The 19,191-nt window shown below is 44.0% G+C and overlaps 1 protein-coding gene across 1 annotated transcript; it reads right to left on the minus strand.

Annotated features, from left to right (window-relative positions):
- Positions 1-1,298: 1,298 nt before the first annotated feature.
- On the minus strand, positions 1,299-15,060 carry LOC308663011 (uncharacterized protein; the record flags this gene model as incomplete). The annotated part of the gene is made up of 5 exons (XM_081319155.1): positions 1,299-2,937; positions 4,246-4,335; positions 11,393-11,604; positions 13,775-13,931; positions 14,934-15,060. 5 exons carry the CDS (start codon positions 15,058-15,060, stop codon positions 2,144-2,146), a joined length of 1,380 nt encoding a protein of 459 aa, XP_081175281.1. The 3' UTR covers positions 1,299-2,143.
- Positions 15,061-19,191: the final 4,131 nt, after the last annotated feature.

A 19,191-nucleotide genomic window follows, 5' to 3' on the forward strand; every position in this document is an offset into this window, starting at 1 on the left:
CTCAAGACTGCCTGATTCCTCCACCTCAGACTCTGCCCAGTCAGAGTCCAAGCCGGTCCGGATCCGAGCGATTTTGTCCGCCAGATGATGACTAAACTCCTCGGCTCGTCCCTGCAAGGGATCCTCCCTCACCTCCTGGTTAAGGAGGGAGCGAGTCACCCTAAACAGGGCGGCCGGGCGATTATCTGCGGACGCGATAAGGGCGGCAAAGTAGTTAGACTTCGCCGTCCTTATCGCCGCAAGATAAGACCTTATAAAGGTTCTTAACTGCAATCGGTCGGATTCGGATCGGCTGGATCTCCAACCGCTCTCTAGACCTCGTCTCCGACGCTTCATCTCCCGGAGCTCCACAGAGAACCATGGGGCCCAGCGGGATCTGCGACAGGTCAGAGGTCGCATGGGTACAATGCAGTCGAGTGCCCTGGTGGCAGCCGTTTCCCAGGCCTCCACCAGAGCATCGACTGGGCTGTGGGTAAGGGTGATAGGTATAGGCCCAAGCGCCCTCTGGAACCGATCCGGGTCCATTAGGCGCCTGGGGCGGAACCACCTGGTCGGTTCCGCCGCCCAGCGGCGGGGGGTGGCATGACGGAAAACCAGCCTCAGGAGGTGATGATCTGTCCATGACAGAGGGGTGATGGACGGGGAGCCCCCTCCCAGATCATCCAACCACTGTCCAGACAGGAACACCAGGTCGAGAGTATGATCCCCCTCATGAGTCGGGCCCTCATGTGTAGAACCAAATAGAAACTTTGTTTATTAATCTTTTCTGGCATTATACCTAGTAGAAAAAGTTCAGGATTAAATCTGGTGGACATGTGGTAAAGCAAAGGCTTATTGGGAAAAAAAATACATGCTTGGTTAGAAAAAATGTTGGAAGAACATGCAGTGTTTAATCCAGCCCCGCCTTCTACTGCACAAACAGGTGTGGCTATGATGGCCACTGTGAAAGATTTCTCTGAAAAGGCTTTTATCACCACCCTCTGAGCATTCACACAACTTTATTAAGACGCAAAGGTGTGAGCTGCTCTTACTCACTGCCTTCCCCCATCCCACAAAAAATTGTGATTTATCACTTGGGGAGATTCTTTGATAAGAGAAAAAGGACTGCATTCCAATTTAAATGGTATCAAATTCAGGTTCTGTCCCAGTCCTGCCAATTTAGGAACACGCCCCCCCGCCCCCCAAATCCCACGCTCCTGAAATACTGTGTCACTTTTGTTGTTTAAAAATATAAATTATGGCAGCCTTTTTCTTGTTTTCTTCTGGTGATAACACAGGAGCGTAAACACCCGACGGTGGTTTGTTAAAAAAAACACCTGTGGTTTAATATACAATGTGGGAAAAAAAACAATATTCAGGGAGCATAGAGCAGGGGTAGGCAATCTCGGCTCTTTTATGACTCCTGGACTTCAACTCCCAGAATTCCTGAGCCAACATGGCTCAGCTTGGAAACCTCTTCCTTTCCCCTCAGCATGGCTGGCTCAGGAATTCTGGGAGTTGAAGTCCACGAGTCATAAAGCGGCCTAGGCCAGGGGTAGGCAATCTCGGCTCTTTTATGACTCGTGGACTTCAACTCCCAGAATTCCTGAGCCAGCATGGCTCAGCTTGGAAACCTCTCCCTTTCCCCTCAGCATGGCTGGCTCAGGAATTCTGGGAGTTGAAGTCCACGAGTCATAAAGCGGCCTAGGGCAGGGGTAGGCCACCTTGGCTCTTTGATGACTCGTGGACTTCAAGTCCCAGAATTCCTGAGCCAGCGTGGCTCAGCTTGGAAACCTCTCCCTTTCCCCTCAGCATGGCTGGCTCAGGAATTCTGGGAGTTGAAGTCCATGAAAGAGCCAAGGTTGCCTACCCCTGGCATAGAGAATACAAGATAGTCAGTTATATTCAAACGGTTCAAGAGAGCAAGAAGATTCCAGCAGCAATTCTCCTCAGACACAGTCTCTTAAAGGGATACTACCCCCAGGTACTCTGCTGACTCATTCTCTTATATATCACTTCTGCCGGTCAACTACTAAATCATAATGTCCTTGACGACTTTTATCCTGAAAAAGATTGAGCATCGCTTCTCATTTTGTGAACACCGCTTGTGGTTTGTCCCCTTCCCCGCCACCAAAAAAATAAAAATTAAAAATTAAAAAAATTCTCAAATGCTGAACAGGACTTCATTCATCACAAAAGTCTTGGCTGCTGTCTGAGTTCCCCCTTGATCTTTCCCCACGTGGATTTTCTGATGAGTCGCCAGGCAGTCGCCCCGACTGAAGCTCTTCCCACATTCAGGGCACCGATAGGGTTTCACCCCCGTGTGAAGCCGCTGATGCCGGATCAGGTCCGAGTTCTGACTGAAGCTCTTCTCGCACTCGGAGCACTTGTAGGGCTTCTCCCTGGTGTGGATCCGCTGGTGCCGGACGAGACTCGAATGGGCGCTTAAGCGTAAGCCGCAGTCGGAGCAGCTAAAGGGCTTCTGCCCCGAATGCATCCTCAAGTGCATATCCAAGATGGATTTACGCAGGAAACTCTTGCCACAATTGGAGCAGTCGTAGAGCTTCTCCAGCCGGTGGACTCTCTGGTGCGACGTCAGGTTCGCTTTGTGACTGAAGCCCTTGCCACAGTCCAAGCATTTGTGGGGCAGTTCTCGGCTATGGAGTCTGGGATGGACGGGGACCCCCTTCCCAAAGGCTGAGTTTTGACTGGGTCTCTCCTCCGGGATAAGAACGAGGCGCCTGTTTCTCCTCTTCTTCCGCTGCTTTTCCGGAGGAACTCGAACCTCGTCCCCCTCCGCCGTCAGAAAAGGCTCCGGTTTAACCTCTTCTCCAGCCTGATCCCCTTCCCACCTCTGCAAACCATCGGGATTCCAGGCGATTTCTCTCAGCGCTTCGCCTCGGATTTTTTCTAACTGCTTGCACGTTTCACCCCCATCTTCCTTCTTGGAGACACCTCCTGGAGCAGGGAGAGACACCCAAATGAACCACGGCTAGTTCTCAACTGACAACAGCTCTTTTTTTTAGTGACCGTTCGAAATTACAGCGGCACTGGGGAAAAGAATGACTTACGACCGTTTTTTCACACTTAGTGTTCTGTTCCAGCCTACGACCAGCCCTGTTTGTGTGTCAGGGACAACCCCTTTTTCCTTTTTACAGTCAATAGGCTGGAAAAACCCAACCCAAATTTATTTACAGTTCAAACAAAAAAGCAACAGAGTATTTCCTTCAAAAAATGAATCAAAATATCAAACAAGAGTCCACAAACAAGAGTTAAACAGAAGTAGCAAGAACAGACCAGGATTCTCTTAGAATGTCTCCAAATGGTTGCCTTCAGCAACCAGCCCCGCCCACACCTTTCCCTTTTATTATCAGTCCCAAGGCGTGGCTTCTCACTGCCTTCTCCTCCTCTCACTGAGTTGCCTCATTGATTTTCTCTGCTCTGCTCTGCTGGATTGCCTTCTGCTTCTAGCGTCCCTGAACAGATTCAGCTGTGACTCTTCTGAGTCCGACACCTCGTGCTCACCCAGCTGAGCCTCATGAAGAACATGACTGGAGGGACCAGGCTGAGAGTCCTGCAGTGCATCAGAGCCTCCCTCTGACACCAAAGGCTCTCCAAACCCCTCCTCCTCCTCCTCTTCCTCCTCCTCCTCCTCCTCAGATTCATCGGACTCAGCTGCTGGGAGCACAGGTTGACACTGAATCACAATACTTAGCAACCATTGCATCGTCCCCGCGGTCGAGCGATCCAGATTCGGACGCTTGGCAACCAACTCGTGTTTACCACAGTTGCAGTATCCTGGGATATGCGGTCCCCTTTTGCGAACGTCTGACAAGCCAAGCCAATGGGGAAGCCAGATTCACTTAGCAACCGGGTTTACCAACTTAACAACTGCAGGGACTCACTTAAGAACCGTGCCAGATGGGGGCAAAGCTCAGCTAGCAAACGTTTCACCGAACGAACGTTTCACTTAGCAACAGAAATTTGGGGCTCAGTTCTGGCCCTAAGTCAAGGATCACCGGTGCTATCAACCAGAAAAGTAGTTCTGAGCAAAGAGGACTGCCTTCTCTTCAACTCCCCTGCCTTGTCTCTGCCTGCCTGGCACTCCAGCGCCTCGGTCATCCTTATTCCAAAGGTGCTTTTTCAGGAGGCAACTGGACTTTCTTGTTTTTCTTGGAAGATTCTGCTGTGAGAGAAAACCCCCCAACTCACTTGTTGTATCTCACAGCAATTGGCAATTGTTAAAGAAGGCAGATGCCCATTTACCTGAACGTTTTCCTTCTTCCGAAATCTGGAAAAATGTCTTGTTTTTCTCTCCCAGCCAGGAGGCATCACTTTGGGGTAACAGTGGAGTTTCTGTGGCAGATTAAAAAAAAAAAGCAACACAAGACGCGTGAGTTAACTTCTACCTTTCTAGTGGCAGACAAGGATTTCCATCCTTAAGGACAAGAATCCGTGGACCTCAACTATCCCATTAATCTAAGCTCAAGAATGGCCAAGTAATGCCGATGAGCTATCGTAGACATGTCAAACTCGCGATGTCACATGACGTCGCGCAACGTATTGGAGCTTTTTTGCCATTGCCGGCAATGGGGTGGGCGTGGTTTCCCGGTGATGCATCTGGCCCGCGGGCCGGCAGTTTGACACCCCTTAGCTACGGACACGGATACTGTTAATGATACCATCTCTTAGGAAACCTGTAGCAGCAGGCCACTGAGTTTGCCAAAGAGCTAGACTAGATGACCTTTTGGGTTCCCGCACGGTATCTCTACAGTGGTTCGCTTGGGGGACCAAAATGCATGTGACTGAAGGATTTATAATGTGAGTTTTGTCCCATTTTACAACTTGTCTGGCCACAGCTGCATTTGTTAAGTTAGTAACGCGGTGGTTAAGTGAATCTGGATTCCCCATGGACTTTGCTTGTCAGAAGGCTGCAAAAGCTGATCACATGACCCTGGGACCTGCAACCCTCATAAATGTGAGCCAGTTGCCAAGCGTCTGAATTTCGACCATCTGATCGTGGGGATGTTGCAACGGTCGTGTGAAAAACAGTCTAAGTCGCTTTTTTTTAGTGCCCTTGTAATTTCGTTGCCCTGCCTATTTAACTTATATGCAGAGCACATCATGAGAAAGGCAGGGCTAGATGAATCAAAAGTTGGAATTAAGATTGCCGGAAGAAACATCAACAACCTAAGATACGCAGATGATACCACTCTAATGGCAGAAAGTGAAGAAGAACTAAAGAGCCTCTTGTTGCGAGTGAAGAAGGAGAGTGCAAAACTTGGGTTGAAACTAAACATTAAGAAAACCAAGATCATGGCATCCAGCCCTCTCAATTCCTGGCAAATAGATGGGGAAGAAATGGAGGTAGTGACAGATTTTATTTTCCTGGGCTCCAAGATCACTGCAGATGGGGACTGTAGCCAAGAAATTAAAAGACGCTTGCTCCTGGGGAGGAAAGCTATGGCAAATCTAGACAGCACACTAAAAAGCAGAGACATCACCCTGTCAACAAAAGTGCGTATAGTCAAGGCTATGGTCTTCCCAGTTGCAATGTATGGCTGTGAAAGTTGGACCATAAAAAAGGCTGAGCGCCAAAGAATTGAGGCCTTTGAACTCTGGTGCTGGAGAAGACTCCTGCGAGTCCCTTGGACTGCAAGGCGATCAAACCGGTCAGTCCTAGAGGAGATCAATCCTGACTGCTCTTTAGAAGGCCAGATCCTGAAGCTAAAACTCAAATACTTTGGCCACCTAATGAGAAGGAAGGACTCACTGGAGAAGAGCCTAATGCTGGGAAAGATTGAGGGCAAGAGAAGAAGGGGACGACAGAGAATGAGGTGGCTGGATGGAGTCACTGAAGCAGTAGGCGTGAGCTTAAATGGACTCCAGAAGATGGTAGAGGACAGGAAGGCCTGGAGGAACATTGTCCATAGGGTCACGATGGGTCGGACACGACTTCGCAACTAACAACAACAATTTCGAAAGCTCGCTCCTGAGAAATATTCATTTTCTCTCAAAGGTGGCCTTGAGGCTAAGACCTTGCTCTCCAGTTCATTCAATGTTGGCTTCTTACAACCAGGCCTCACACTTATGACCATCGCAGCATTCCTGGAGTCATATGATCAAAATCCAATTGCTTGACAACCAGCATGTATCTAAGTGGTTGCAGAGTCCGTGTGTGTGTGTGTGTCACGTGATCACCTTTTGGGATCTTCCCAGCCAGAGTCCAACAAGTAAAGTCAGTTGGGGGAAGCTGGGTTTGCTTAACAGCCATGGGATCCCCCGACAACTGCAGGGATTTGTTTATCAGCCGTAGCAAAACAAGAGAGATCAAAACTCATTTAACAACTGCCTTGCTTGCTGGTCCAATTGTGTTCATAAATAGAGGACTCCTTGCCAAAAAAAAGGTGCCTTTCTGCCCATTTGCTTGGGGATGGGGAAAGCAAATGAGGTCACAGAATAATTGCAAGCATGGCTGAGTCTGAGTGGAAATTATTTATTTTATTTATTTTATTTTATTAGATTTATATACCGCCCTTTCCCGAAGGACTCAGGGCGGTTTACAGGGTATTTAAAACCAAACCAATACAAAAGTTAAAAAACAATAAAAAAAAGATTAAATTATCCCTAAAAAAATAAAAACCCCAGTTAAAAATTCTCAGCCTGGGCCGGAGAGCTCAAAGAGCCAGGTCTTCAGGTCCCGGCGGAATGAACGAAGGTCATTAAATAGGCACCGTGGGGAACACAGAGAAGGATCAGCTACTATAGAATATCAAGAAGCGGAGTCAGGATCACAGAACCATCCTCCACAGGGGGCGGTTCATCCGCTCCTTAAAAACCTTTGAAGCAGGAGAACACCACCTCTGTAAGATTTAGAATAGTATAGAATATAGTAGAATAGAATAGAACAGAACAGAATAGAATAGAATTAGAATAGAAGTGAACTGAACAGAACAGAACAGAATAGAATAGAACCAGAACAGAACAGAACAGAACTGAATAGAATATAGAATAGAATAGAATAGAATAGAACCAGAACCAGAATAGAATAGAATAAATTGATAATAGAATAGAATAGAATAGAAATAGAAATAGAACAGAACCAGAATAGAATAGAATAAATTAAAAAGAATAGAATAGAATAGAATAGAATAGAATAGAATAGAATAGAATAGAATAGAATAGAATAGAATAGAATAGGGAAAACAGAGTAGAGTAGAATAGAATAGAAATAGAACAGAACCAGAATAGAACAGAATAAATTGAATATAGAATAGAATAGAATAAGGAATAGAATAGAATAGAATAGAATAGAATAGAATAGAATAGAATAGAATAGAATAGAATAGAATAGAATAGGAATAGAATAGAATAGAATAGAATAGAATAGAATAGAATAGAATAGAATAGAATAGAATAGAATATAGATGGAAAAGAATAGAATAGAAACAGAACAGAACCAGAATAGAATAGATTAAAAATAATAGAATAGAATAGAATAGAATAGAATAGAATAGAATAGAATAGAATAGAATAGAATAGAATAGAATAGAATAGAATAGGGAATAGAATAGAATAGGAATAGAATAGAATAGAATAGAATAGAATAGAATAGAATAGAATAGAATAGAATAGAATAGAATATAGATGGAAAAGAATAGAATAGAAACAGAACAGAACCAGAATAGAATAGATTAAAAATAATAGAATAGAATAGAATAGAATAGAATAGAATAGAATAGAATAGAATAGAATAGAATAGAATAGAATAGAATAGAATAGAATAGAATAGAATAGAATAGAATAGAATAGGGAATAGAATAGGGAATAGAATAGAATAGAATAGAATAGAATAGAATAGAATAGAATAGAATAGAATAGAATAGAATAGAATAGAATAGAATAGAATAGAATAGAATAGAATAGAATAGAATAGAATAGAATAGAGATGGAAAAGAATAGAATAGAAATAGAACAGAACCAGAATAGAATAGATTAAAAATAATAGAATAGAATAGAATAGAATAGAATAGAATAGAATAGAATAGAATAGAATAGAATAGAATAGAATAGAATAATAGAATAGAATAGAATAGAATAGAATAGAATAGAATAGAATAGAATAGAATAGAATAGAATAGAATAGAATAGAATAGAATAGAATAGAATATATGGAAAAATAGAATAGAATAGAAATAGAACAGAACCAGAATAGAACAGTATAAATTGAAAATAATAGAATAGAATAGAATAGAATAGAATAGAACCAGAACCAGAACCAGAACCAGAACCAGAAGTGAACCGAACGAATAGAATAGAATAGAATATGGAAAATAGAACAGAACAGAACGGAATAGTATAGAATAACAGACTTGAAAGGGACCTTGGAGGTCTTCTAGTCCAGGGGTCACCAACCTGTATGCCGCGGCTCACTACCAGGACGTGGTCTATTGGCCACTGGGCCGCATGAGTGGCTGGCCAGTGCGCACACTCAGCCGCCCTTGCATCATGCGGGCACCACCGTGGCCACGAGCGTCACGTGGGCCCCACTGTCACTGCAAGCGTTGCGCGGGTGCCAGCGTCCCCGCAAGCACTGTGTGAGCGCTAGCGTCGCCCCAAGCATCACACACATGCTCGCAGCCGTGTTCGTGCATGGCCACGTTCGCCTGTGCGCCTGCGCGTAATGGCGTCTGCCCCTTTCCTTTCCCACCAGACCACCAACCTGGAAAGGTTGGGGACCCCTGTTCTAGGCCGACCCGCTGGTTAGGCAGGCAACCCTATTCCATTTCAGACAAATTTATTTATTTATTTATTTATTTATTTATTTATTTTATTTATTTATTATGGGACTTATATGCCGCCCTATCTTCCGAAGGACTCAGGGCGGCTCACAACAATAAAACAGCTATTAAAAAAAACCAGTAATACAAATATTAAAAAAGAATTAAATTACAAAGCCCCATAATTAATTACTAAAACTAATAAAATTAAAACAATATTAAAAAACCCCATCCTCAGTCCAGGTCGGCCAGTTGGAAAAGAGACGTCTTTAGGTCGCGACGAAAGGACCGGAGATCTGGGGACATCCAAAGTTCTCGGGGGAGCTGATTCCAAAGGGCAGGCGCCCCAACAGAGAAGGCCCTCCCCCTGGGGGTCACCAGCCGACATTGTCTAGCCGACGACACCCTGAGGAGACCCTCTCTGTGTGAGCGCACAGGGCGATGGGAAATCGTTCCTGGCAGCAGACGGTCCTGCAAATATCCCGGGCCTAAGCCATGTAGGGCTTTATAGGTAAGGACCAGCACCTTGAATCTCACCCGGAGGGCAACCGGCAACCAATGCAGCTCACGCAGGAGGGGTGTAATATGAGAGTATTGGGATGCTCCCATCACAACCCGCGCGGCCGCATTCTGCACCAGCTGAAGCCTCCTGGTGGTCTTCAAGGGCAGCCCCATGTAGAGAGCATTGCAGTAATCTACACGGGAGGTAACGAGTGCATGAGTGACTGTACGTAAGGCATCTCGGTCCAGATAATAATAATAATAAACCTTTATTGTCAAAGTACAACATTAGCTACTGCTAAGCTTGTAAGCTGCCCTGAGTCTTCGGAGAAGGGCGGGATATAAATGGAATTAAAATTAAAAAAACAACATGTGTACATTGAGATTAGCTGAGCCTCCCCCCACACAGTGACAACAAACCCTCCATCCCACCACACTATGTGAACCAACTACACCACACACCGGCCTCCCAAGTCAATTCTGCATAAGATTATGTCCCATTTAAAAGCCTAACAGCCCACGGATAAAAGTTGTTCTTCAGCCTGTTGGTACGGCTGGCTATATTCCTATATCTCCTACCGGATGGTAGGAGAGTAAAGAGGGTGTGAGTCCAGGGTGTGAGTCATCCCTGAGAATCTTCCTCACTCTTCCAAGGCAACGAGCCCTGGCGATGTCATCCAGTGGTGTCAGGGAACAATTGGTGTAGGGTGGTGTAGGGGCGCAACTGGTGCACCAGGCAAATCTGGGCAAATGCCCCCCTGGCCACGGCTCCTATATGATGATCTAAGTCGAGTCGTGCATCCAGGAGGACGCCCAAGTTGTGCGCCCTATCAACGGGAGGCAACACCTCTCCCCCCATAACCAAAAGATGGTAAATCTTGGACAACACGAGATGCCGACACGTAGAGCCACTCGGTCTTGGCCGGGTTGAGCTGGCCAGTCTCTTTTTTTTTGTACACATTTGTACACATCTTCCTGCCAGGGTATTTTCTTTACTTTTAGGATTTAGGATTTATTAAATTTATATGCCACCCTTCTCCCTAAGGACTCAGGGCGGCTCACAACAATAAAAATTAAGAGACATAAAGTACAAAAATTCAAAACGAATATAAGAAATACGGGACAATTTAACACAATAAAAACCAAATTAAAAACCATGGTCAGTCCAGGCCCGCTTGTTGGAACAACCATGTCTTCAGGTCATGGCAGAAGGACCAAAGGTCAGGGGCCGTCCACAGCTCCGGAGGCAACTCATTCCAGAGTGTCGGCGCGCCCACAGAGAACGCTCTCCCCCTGGGGGTCGCCGGCCGGCATTGCCTGGCCGACGGCACCCTGAGGCGGCCGACTCTGTGGGAGCGAACCGGGCGATGCGAGGTGGACATTGGCAGCAGGTGGTCTCGCAAGTACCCCGGGCCTAAGCCATGTAGGGCTTTAAAGGTAATTACCAGCACCTTGAATCGCACCCGGAGGGCAACCGGAAGCCCATGCAGCTCGCGCAGGAGAGGTGTAACATGAGAGTATCGAGATACTCCCATAAGCACCCGCGCGGCCACATTTTGCACCAGCTGAAGCCTCCGGGTGCACTTCAAGGGCAACCCCATGTAGAGAGCATTGCAGTAATCCAGGCGAGAAGTGACAAGGGCGTGGGTGACCGTGCATAGGGCATCTCGGTCCAAAAAAGGGGCGCAACTGGCGCACCAGGCGAACCTGTGCAAAGCACCCCCCCTGGTCACGGCGGTTAGATGATCTTCCAGGTTAAGCCGTGAATCCAGGAGGACACTCAAGTTGCGGGCCCTTTCTGAGGGGGGCAGGAGCTCTCCCCCCATCAAAAGAGATGGAACATGTTGGACAATGTTTTCAGAGAGTTCTAGGGAGCTGGAACCCATGACCATTATGGCCGGTCCTTGTTTCTCCGGCCATGGAAAACAGAGGCAGCTGATGTTCAAATGAAAGCATCTTGGGATAGACAGTTTTCTGAATTTCTCCCCTCCGTCGTCTCTGTTTTCCCAGGAGCCGGGTGATTTTCAGGAAAGGAGAAGTTCCCTGGCTTTCTTAGGACACCAAAGGGATCACAACGTGACAAAGACCTTCCATGGATCGGAGGCCTGGGATACAAAGAGAGCTTTGCTTACCTAACAAGGTGGCATGTCCATCACTGCCTTCCTGCTTCGATTCGACGTAGAGAGGTCTCTGACTGGGCTCAGCCGGAGTCCAGGAGAAAACGGCCTGGGCCTTTTCCAAGATGCCCTGTGAGATCCAAAAAAAAAAAAGGAACAAGTCACAGATGGTGTTAAATGGTACAATCTGATCCTTTTCTCTGATTGGTACTTGGGACTCAGCCGAACTAGAAATGAGAATGGAGGTGTTTGGCCAACCCTAAATATCTTCTTTGGAAGATCAAGTGAAATTCTGCAAAAGCTTAGTTCGTGGGTCTACTATCTACTAAGGCCGTGCAGTTCCAGGAAAAGACACAGCTGCTTGAAAGGGCTGCAGATGTTCTTCTCACGTAAGAATTTCACATCTGCTCCAAAGCACGAGGCAACTGGAATTTCTTGTTTTTCTTTGAAGATGTTTCACTTCTCAGCCAAGAGAAGTGACAGCTCAGTTCAGTTCTTATAGCGCTCTTTCTCTCTCTCTCCAATTTATATGGCTGCCCATATAAACTGCGTAGCAACAAGATAAAAACATTAAACCAATTAAATCAAATACACTCAAGACTAGAGGGGCCGGTGCTCATCTCCGTTTCAAAGCCGAAGAGCCAGCGCTTGTCAGTCTCCGTGGTCATGTGGCCGGCATGACTAGACGCCAAAGGCGCACGGAACGCTGTTACCTTCCCACCACAGTGGTCCCTATTTTTCTACTTGCCTTTTTTACGTGCTTTCGAGCTGCTAGGTTGGCAGAAGCTGGGACGAGTAGCAGGCGCTCACTCTTGTTACGCGGCACTTGGGATTCGACCCGCCAAACTGCCGACCTTCTGATCGACAAGCTCAGCGTCCTAACCCACTGAGCCACCGTGTCCCTCTCTCTCCCTCCCCCCCTCCCTCTCTCTCTCTCTCTCTATATATATATATATATATATATATATATACACATACACACACACACACACACACATACACAGTATATATATATATATATATATTTTGCATTTTCTGTTAATGCACTCGGTAGCGGTGCAAACCCAAGTGGCAGTGTTTATATGTAAAGGTTCCCCCGCACGTGCGTGCTAGTTGTTTCCGACTCTAGGGGCCGGTGCTCATCTCCGTTTCAAAGCCGAAGAGCCAGCGCTTGTCCGAGGACGTCTCCGTGGTCATGTGGCCGGCATGACTAGACGCCAAAGGCGCACGGAATGCTGTTACCTTCCCACCGTAGTGGATCCCTATTTTTCTACTTGCATTTTTACGTGCTTTCGAACTGCTAGGTTGGCAGAAGCTGGGACGAGTAACAGGCGCTCACTCTGCTATGCGGCACTCAGGATTCGACCTGCCAAACATATACATATATATATATAATAATAATAATAATAATAATACATGTCTGAGTAAGAAAAAGGTGCCGGAACTCAGACATGTCATACAACCCGCCTTGCCTGTCCTACAAGGTTCCATCCAAAAAAGGTGCCGGAACTCCATTCTGAGCGTTCTATGAGAAAAAAAGCCATTATTATTATTATTATTATTATTATTATTATTATTATTATTATTATTATTAATGATAATAATAATAATAATAATAATAATAATAATAATAATAATAATAATAATAATAATTTTTATTTTTTTATTTTAATCCCATTTATATCCCGCCCTTCTACGAAGACTCAGGGCGGCTTACAATTTAAGCACAAACCAATGTGCTTAGCAATAGCCTTCATTATTATCAGTGCTTTTTTTGTATAAGAAAAAGGTGCCGGAACTCAGAAACGTCATACAACCTGCCTTGCCTACCCTACAAGGTTCCATCCAAAAAAGGTGCCGGAACTCCATTCTGAGCGTTCTATGAGAAAAAAGCCATTATTATTATTATTATTATTATTATTATTATTATTATTATTATTATTATTATTATTATTATTATTATTATTATTATCATTCTGAGCGTTCTATTATTATTGTTATTATTGTTGTTGTTGTTGTTGTTGTTGTTGTTGTTGTTATTATTATTATTATTATTATTATTATTATTATTATTATTATTATTATTATTATTATTATTAGTGCTTTTTTTGTATAAGAAAAAGGTGCCGGAACTCAGACATGTCATACAACCCGCCTTGCCTGTCCTACAAGGTTCCATCCAAAAAAGGTGCCGGAACTCCATTCTGAGCGTTCTATGAGAAAAAAGCCATTATTATTATTATTATTATTATTATTATTATTATTATTATTATTATTATTATTATTATTATTATTATTATTATTATTATTTTAAGGCTTGACCGACTTTCGCCGTCTTAAAAGACCCGTCTGCGTTTAAAAGGCGGGCTGAGTGAGACTTTGGCCACATGGTCGTACACCTTCAGCGGGGTTACCCTGCAGCGGGATCCATTTGCGCTTGATTTGCAGTGGCGAAGGGTTGATACAAGTCGCTTCTCAATTTGTGTTCCCAAATCGAAGCGGATGGCCACACACCTGGCATTTCCTCCAACCTTGGCAAAGTCGACCCGGTGACCTAAGAAGAAGCCAAAAAGCATCGAAAGAAGAAAATGGCGGGAAACCACTTCTGTATTCTTAGGAAGAAAGGAATGGGGAAGCCGAAGGCAGATTTGACTGCAGCTCAGCCAATTAAGACATATGGACTTCAACTCCCAGAATTCCCCAGCCAGCTGTGCTAGCTGGGGAATTCTGGGAGTTGAAGTCCACCTCTCTTAAAATTGCCAAGGTTGAAAAAAAAATGATCGCACCTTTGCTACCTATCCTGAATCACATAGTGGTAAAATCCATCAGTGTCACACCACTTTTCCACTGGGGCTGTTTCCTAGGCTTGGCTAGGGAATTCTGGAAGTTTTGGGGTGAGTTGTTGTTGTTAGCTGCGAAGTTGTGTCCGACCCTATGGACAACGTTCCTCCAGGCCTTCCTGTCCTCTACCATCTTCTGGAGTCCATCTAAGCTCACGCCTACTGCTTCAGTGACTCCATCCAGCCACCTCATTCTCTGTCGTCCCGTCCTTCTCTTGCCCTCAACCTTTCCCAGCATTAGGCTCTTCTCCAGTGAGTCATTCCTTCTCATTAGGTGGCCAAAGTATTTGAGTTTTAGCTTCAGGATCTGGCCTTCTAAAGAGCAGTCAGGGTTGATCTCCTCTAGGACTGACCGGTTTGATCGCCTTGCAGTCCAAGGGACTCGCAGGAGTCTTCTCCAGCACCAGAGTTCAAAGGCTTCAATTCTTTGGCTCTCAGCCTTTTTTATGGTCCAAATTTCACTGCCATACATTGCAACTGGGAAGACCATAGCCTTGACTATATGCACTTTTGTTGGCAGGGTGATGTCTCTGCTTTTTAGTGTGCTGTCTAGATTTGCCATGGCTTTCTTCCCCAGGAGCAAGCGTCTTTTAATTTCTTCGCTGAAGTCCCCGTCTGCGGTGATCTTGGAGCCCAGGAAAATCAAAAATACAAGTTAGGGCGGGGGTAGTGGGGGGTGAAGCTGCCCCCAGGTGCCTTGCATCCACTTACCTTACCGGTAGGACCACCACAGCCAGGCCTCCCACACCCTGGCACCTGTCGCGCCACTACTTGACAGATCCAGCCTTCCTGGATCTTCCTGCTCTGCCTTCGGATGGGAAATTCCTCCTCCAGTTCAGGCATCTGAGCGGGAGTTGCCTTTGAACTCAGGGCTCATTGGGGCTGGTTTGCACAGACCATCTCGCTGCTGATTATCCCCATTTTTTTTTCTCCCCATGGTAGCAACCCAAGCAGGGCACCGAAGCCGTGGTTTCTGTCAGCACAAGGAAAACGTAGAAACCCAAGCGCCATCCTATATAAAGAGTTTCCACATTTCGAATCTTGCAGAAATGTCTAATTTCAGCTTATTTGAAGGATCATTCACAGGAAAGATATATTTCAGTTTGGAGGAGATGGATAGATTATATTCAAAATAAATATGGGACTAAAAAGTTCCATTTAGCTTATGAGTAGATTTTAGAGGGATATTGTTATTAATTTCAGTGTTAGTACTTTGTATGTATTTACGGTATGTTAAAGGGGAGTTAAAGCACATTATGAATTTGGTTAATTTTATATTATGGATAATTTTTAGTTAGAATATGATTATTATATCTATAACCCTGTATTTAGCTCTGGGAAGTGGGGGGGGGAAGGGGGGTGGTTTGGGGTGGGTGGGTTTTGGGGATATGTATTGTAAAATCTTTTTTTGTAAAACTCTTTAATAATAAAATAAGAGTTTCCACGTTTCCTTGTGCTGACAAAACGCAGGATCAGCGCCGAAACAGGGCAACTGAGCATTTTCTGTGGAAAGGGAAGGAGGTATCTGAGATTCAGAGTTAAATCTGGTGCGCTGCAAGCGCCTGGCGATGACAAGGTCCTGCCTTGTTCCGGGCAGACCCAGTTTGAGAAACTGATCGAGGCTCTTTGAAAGGACTTGCACAGCCCAGAGAAAGGAAGGCCAAAAGTCCAAACGACCACTGCCTCCGGGATTGTCCTTCCAAGCAACAAGGCAAAGGCAAAGGGCCTCCTTCTTCCTGCTCCTCCCCACAATTTCAGCAGCTTCTCAGAACTGTCCAGCGGATGTGAAGACTAAGGAGGTTATTAAGCTATTAAAAGGACAATTTGATAAATTAATAGCTGACCAAGTGGCAACCAATTTGCGGTTTGCCAGGCACAACACCTTTTGCAATGCTAATAAACCAGGTAGATGGTTAGCTTATAGACTGAGGAAAAAGCAAAGGGCTTCTAATATAGATAAAATTGAGCATAAGGGAAGGGTTGTGTTTCAACAGGATCTTATTAAGGAGGCCTTTCTGGACTTTTATTCTAAATTATATGCTAAGGAGAAGATTAATGAAAAAGATATTGATGTATATTTGGAGAATGCTAGCATCCCGGTTCTTACGCAAGAACAAAAAGAGGGGATTAATCAATTGATAACAGAAGAAGAAATTCTTATAGCAATTAAGGAATTGAAGGTGGACAAAGCGCCAGGCACGGATGGTTTGACTGCGGCTTATTACAAAAATTTACAATTAGAGATGATAAAACCGTTAAAGGAACTGTTCCAGACAATTCAGAGGGGGGGAAAGGTGCCTCCGTCTTGGAGAACTGCTTTTATTTCTTTGATTCCGAAGGAAGACCAAGATGCTACTCAAGTTAAAAATTATAGACCGATATCGCTTTTAAATACAGACTACAAGATATTTGCTAAGGTGTTGGCTAATAGATTGATGAGGGTTCTGCAACAGACGATTCATGGGGACCAAACGGGGTTTATTAGTGGTAGGCAAATGAAAAATAATGTGAGGCATATAGTTGATGTGTTAGAGTTTTTGGAAAGGAATAACCAGATCCCTGCGGCGCTAATTTTTTTAGATGCTGAAAAAGCTTTTGATCAATTGAATTGGCAATTTTTGATGAAAGTCTTGGATAAAATGAATTTTGGGGATAATTTTTTGCAACCAATTAGGGCATTATATCAAAAACAAACTGCCCGAATAATAGTTAATAATAGCCTGACAGAAGCATGTAATATTGAGAAGGGCACAAGGCAAGGGTGTCCGTTATCGCCCTTGTTATTTGTACTAACATTGGAGATATTGTTGGTTAAAATACGGAATTTGGGAAAAATTAAGGGTATACAAATTAGAGATCAGGATTACAGATTGAGAGCATTCGCAGACGATCTGGTTGTTACAGTGACCCAGCCGGAGAACTCTGTTGTGGACCTGATGGAGATAATAATACAATATGGGAAGGTTTCTGGATTTAAAGTCAATACACAAAAAACTAAAATTCTGGCCAAAAATATGACAGCTTCGCAAAAGGCTCTCTTAGAAGGATTAACTGGATTTGAGATTGTTAAAAGGGTTAAATATTTGGGGGTGCTTTTGTCGCCCTCTAATACAAAGTTATATAAAAATAACTATGAAAAATTATGGGGGAAAATTCAAAAAGAAATGGAGAGTTGGGAAAAATTGCAATTGTCTTTGTTGGGGCGAATCGCAGCAGTGAAAATGAATGTCCTGCCTAAATTCTTATTTTTATTTCAAATGATACCGGTTCTTAAGAAAGATTCTAACTTGGAGGAATGGCAGCGCGGTATCAATAAATTTGTATGGGCAGGGAAAAGGCCACGAGTTAAACTAAAGATAATACAGGATACTCGTGAAAGAGGTGGTCTTAAAATGCCTAATTTTAAATTATATTATGAAGCTGCTGCTTTAGCAGGAATAAGTGATTGGATCAATTTGACACAAGAGAGATTATTACATCTTGAGGGCCATGACTTGTTGTTTGGCTGGCATGCATATTTGTTGTATGATAAGAAGGTAGATAATGTCTTTAGAGTGCATATTTTAAGACAGGCATTGTTGAGGGTTTGGAAGAAGTACAGACATAAATTAGATTGTAAGATACCATTGTGGGCAATCCCAAAACACGCAATAGAAAATATACATGCTGGTTTCAAACACGATGTGACTACGTACAAGGAGATTCTAAGCTTGGAAAGAAATGTCTGGTGTTTGAAACCATATAGTCTCTTGCGAGATGAGAAGATTGTTCAGACTTGGTTTCAATATACTCAGCTACGGGCCAGGTGGAAAGAAGATCAGAAAAATGTTTTTACAATGACTGATGAAAATCTGATAAAGCAAATCAGAAATCAGGGTCCAGCACATATTAAACGGATATATCTTGCCTTGATAGAAATTGACTCAGAAACAGAACTCGTTAAGGATTGTATGATTAAATGGGCCCAAAATATCCAAGAAGTTATTACAATGGACACGTGGGAAAGGATTTGGGTGAGGAACGTAAAATTCACACAAGCTCAAAATTTAAGAGAAAATTTTTATAAAATGTTTTACAGATGGCATTTAGATCCTAAAAAGCTGGCAAGTATGTATCCGAACTATCAGCCTAAATGCTGGAGGTGTGGTGAAGAAGATGCAACATATTTTCATATATGGTGGACTTGTAAAAAGGTTAAGGCCTTTTGGATAAAAATTTGGTGGAACATGCAGAAGATTTTCAAGCAAAGGATAAAGTTTTGTCCGCAACTTTTTTTGTTGGGTATAATTACAGATGCTACGGTTGTGGACACTAAGCTGATGTTGAATTTAATTACGGCAGCAAGACTCTTAATAGGCCAATATTGGAAGAAGGAGGAACTGCCGACTGTAGAAGAATGGACTTTAAAGGTTTCTGACCTGGCAGAGATGGCAAAGATCTCGGCTTATTTGAAAGATCACTCGCAAGAACGTTATGTTATGGAGTGGAGAAAATGGATTGAGTATATCCAGAACAAATATGGGACTAAGAAGTTTCATGTAGCATTTGAATAAGTCTTCCTTTTTTTTTTCTCCTCTTTTTTTCTCTTTTCCTTTTTTTTTATATATATCTTATATTAATAGTGTTTGTAATTACCCTATATGAGCTAGAGAGAGATGGATTTCAGAGTTTATGGTTGTTAGCATATGAATGTCTACGATTGGGTTTTTTTGGTTTTTTATACCTTGTACTTAGCTCTGGGAAGTCGGGGGGGGGGGGAGGGGGGGAGGGGTAGGGAGGGAGGGATAGGGGAGGGCTAGGGGGGATTGTTAAAGATAAAATGTATGATAAAACTTTTCAATAAAAAAAAAAGAACTGTCGGGGAGACCCCCAGATCCACTTCCAGTTCTGTGCAGGAGATGGGAAGGCCTGGGAAAAAAAAAAGCTGGAAAAATTGGGGAAGGGGGGGGTGGAGGGAAGGAAACAAGCCTTCTC

The sequence above is a fragment of the Vipera berus genome, assembly GCF_964194415.1.
Source record: "Vipera berus genome assembly, chromosome: 2".
Taxonomy (NCBI): domain Eukaryota; kingdom Metazoa; phylum Chordata; class Lepidosauria; order Squamata; family Viperidae; genus Vipera; species Vipera berus.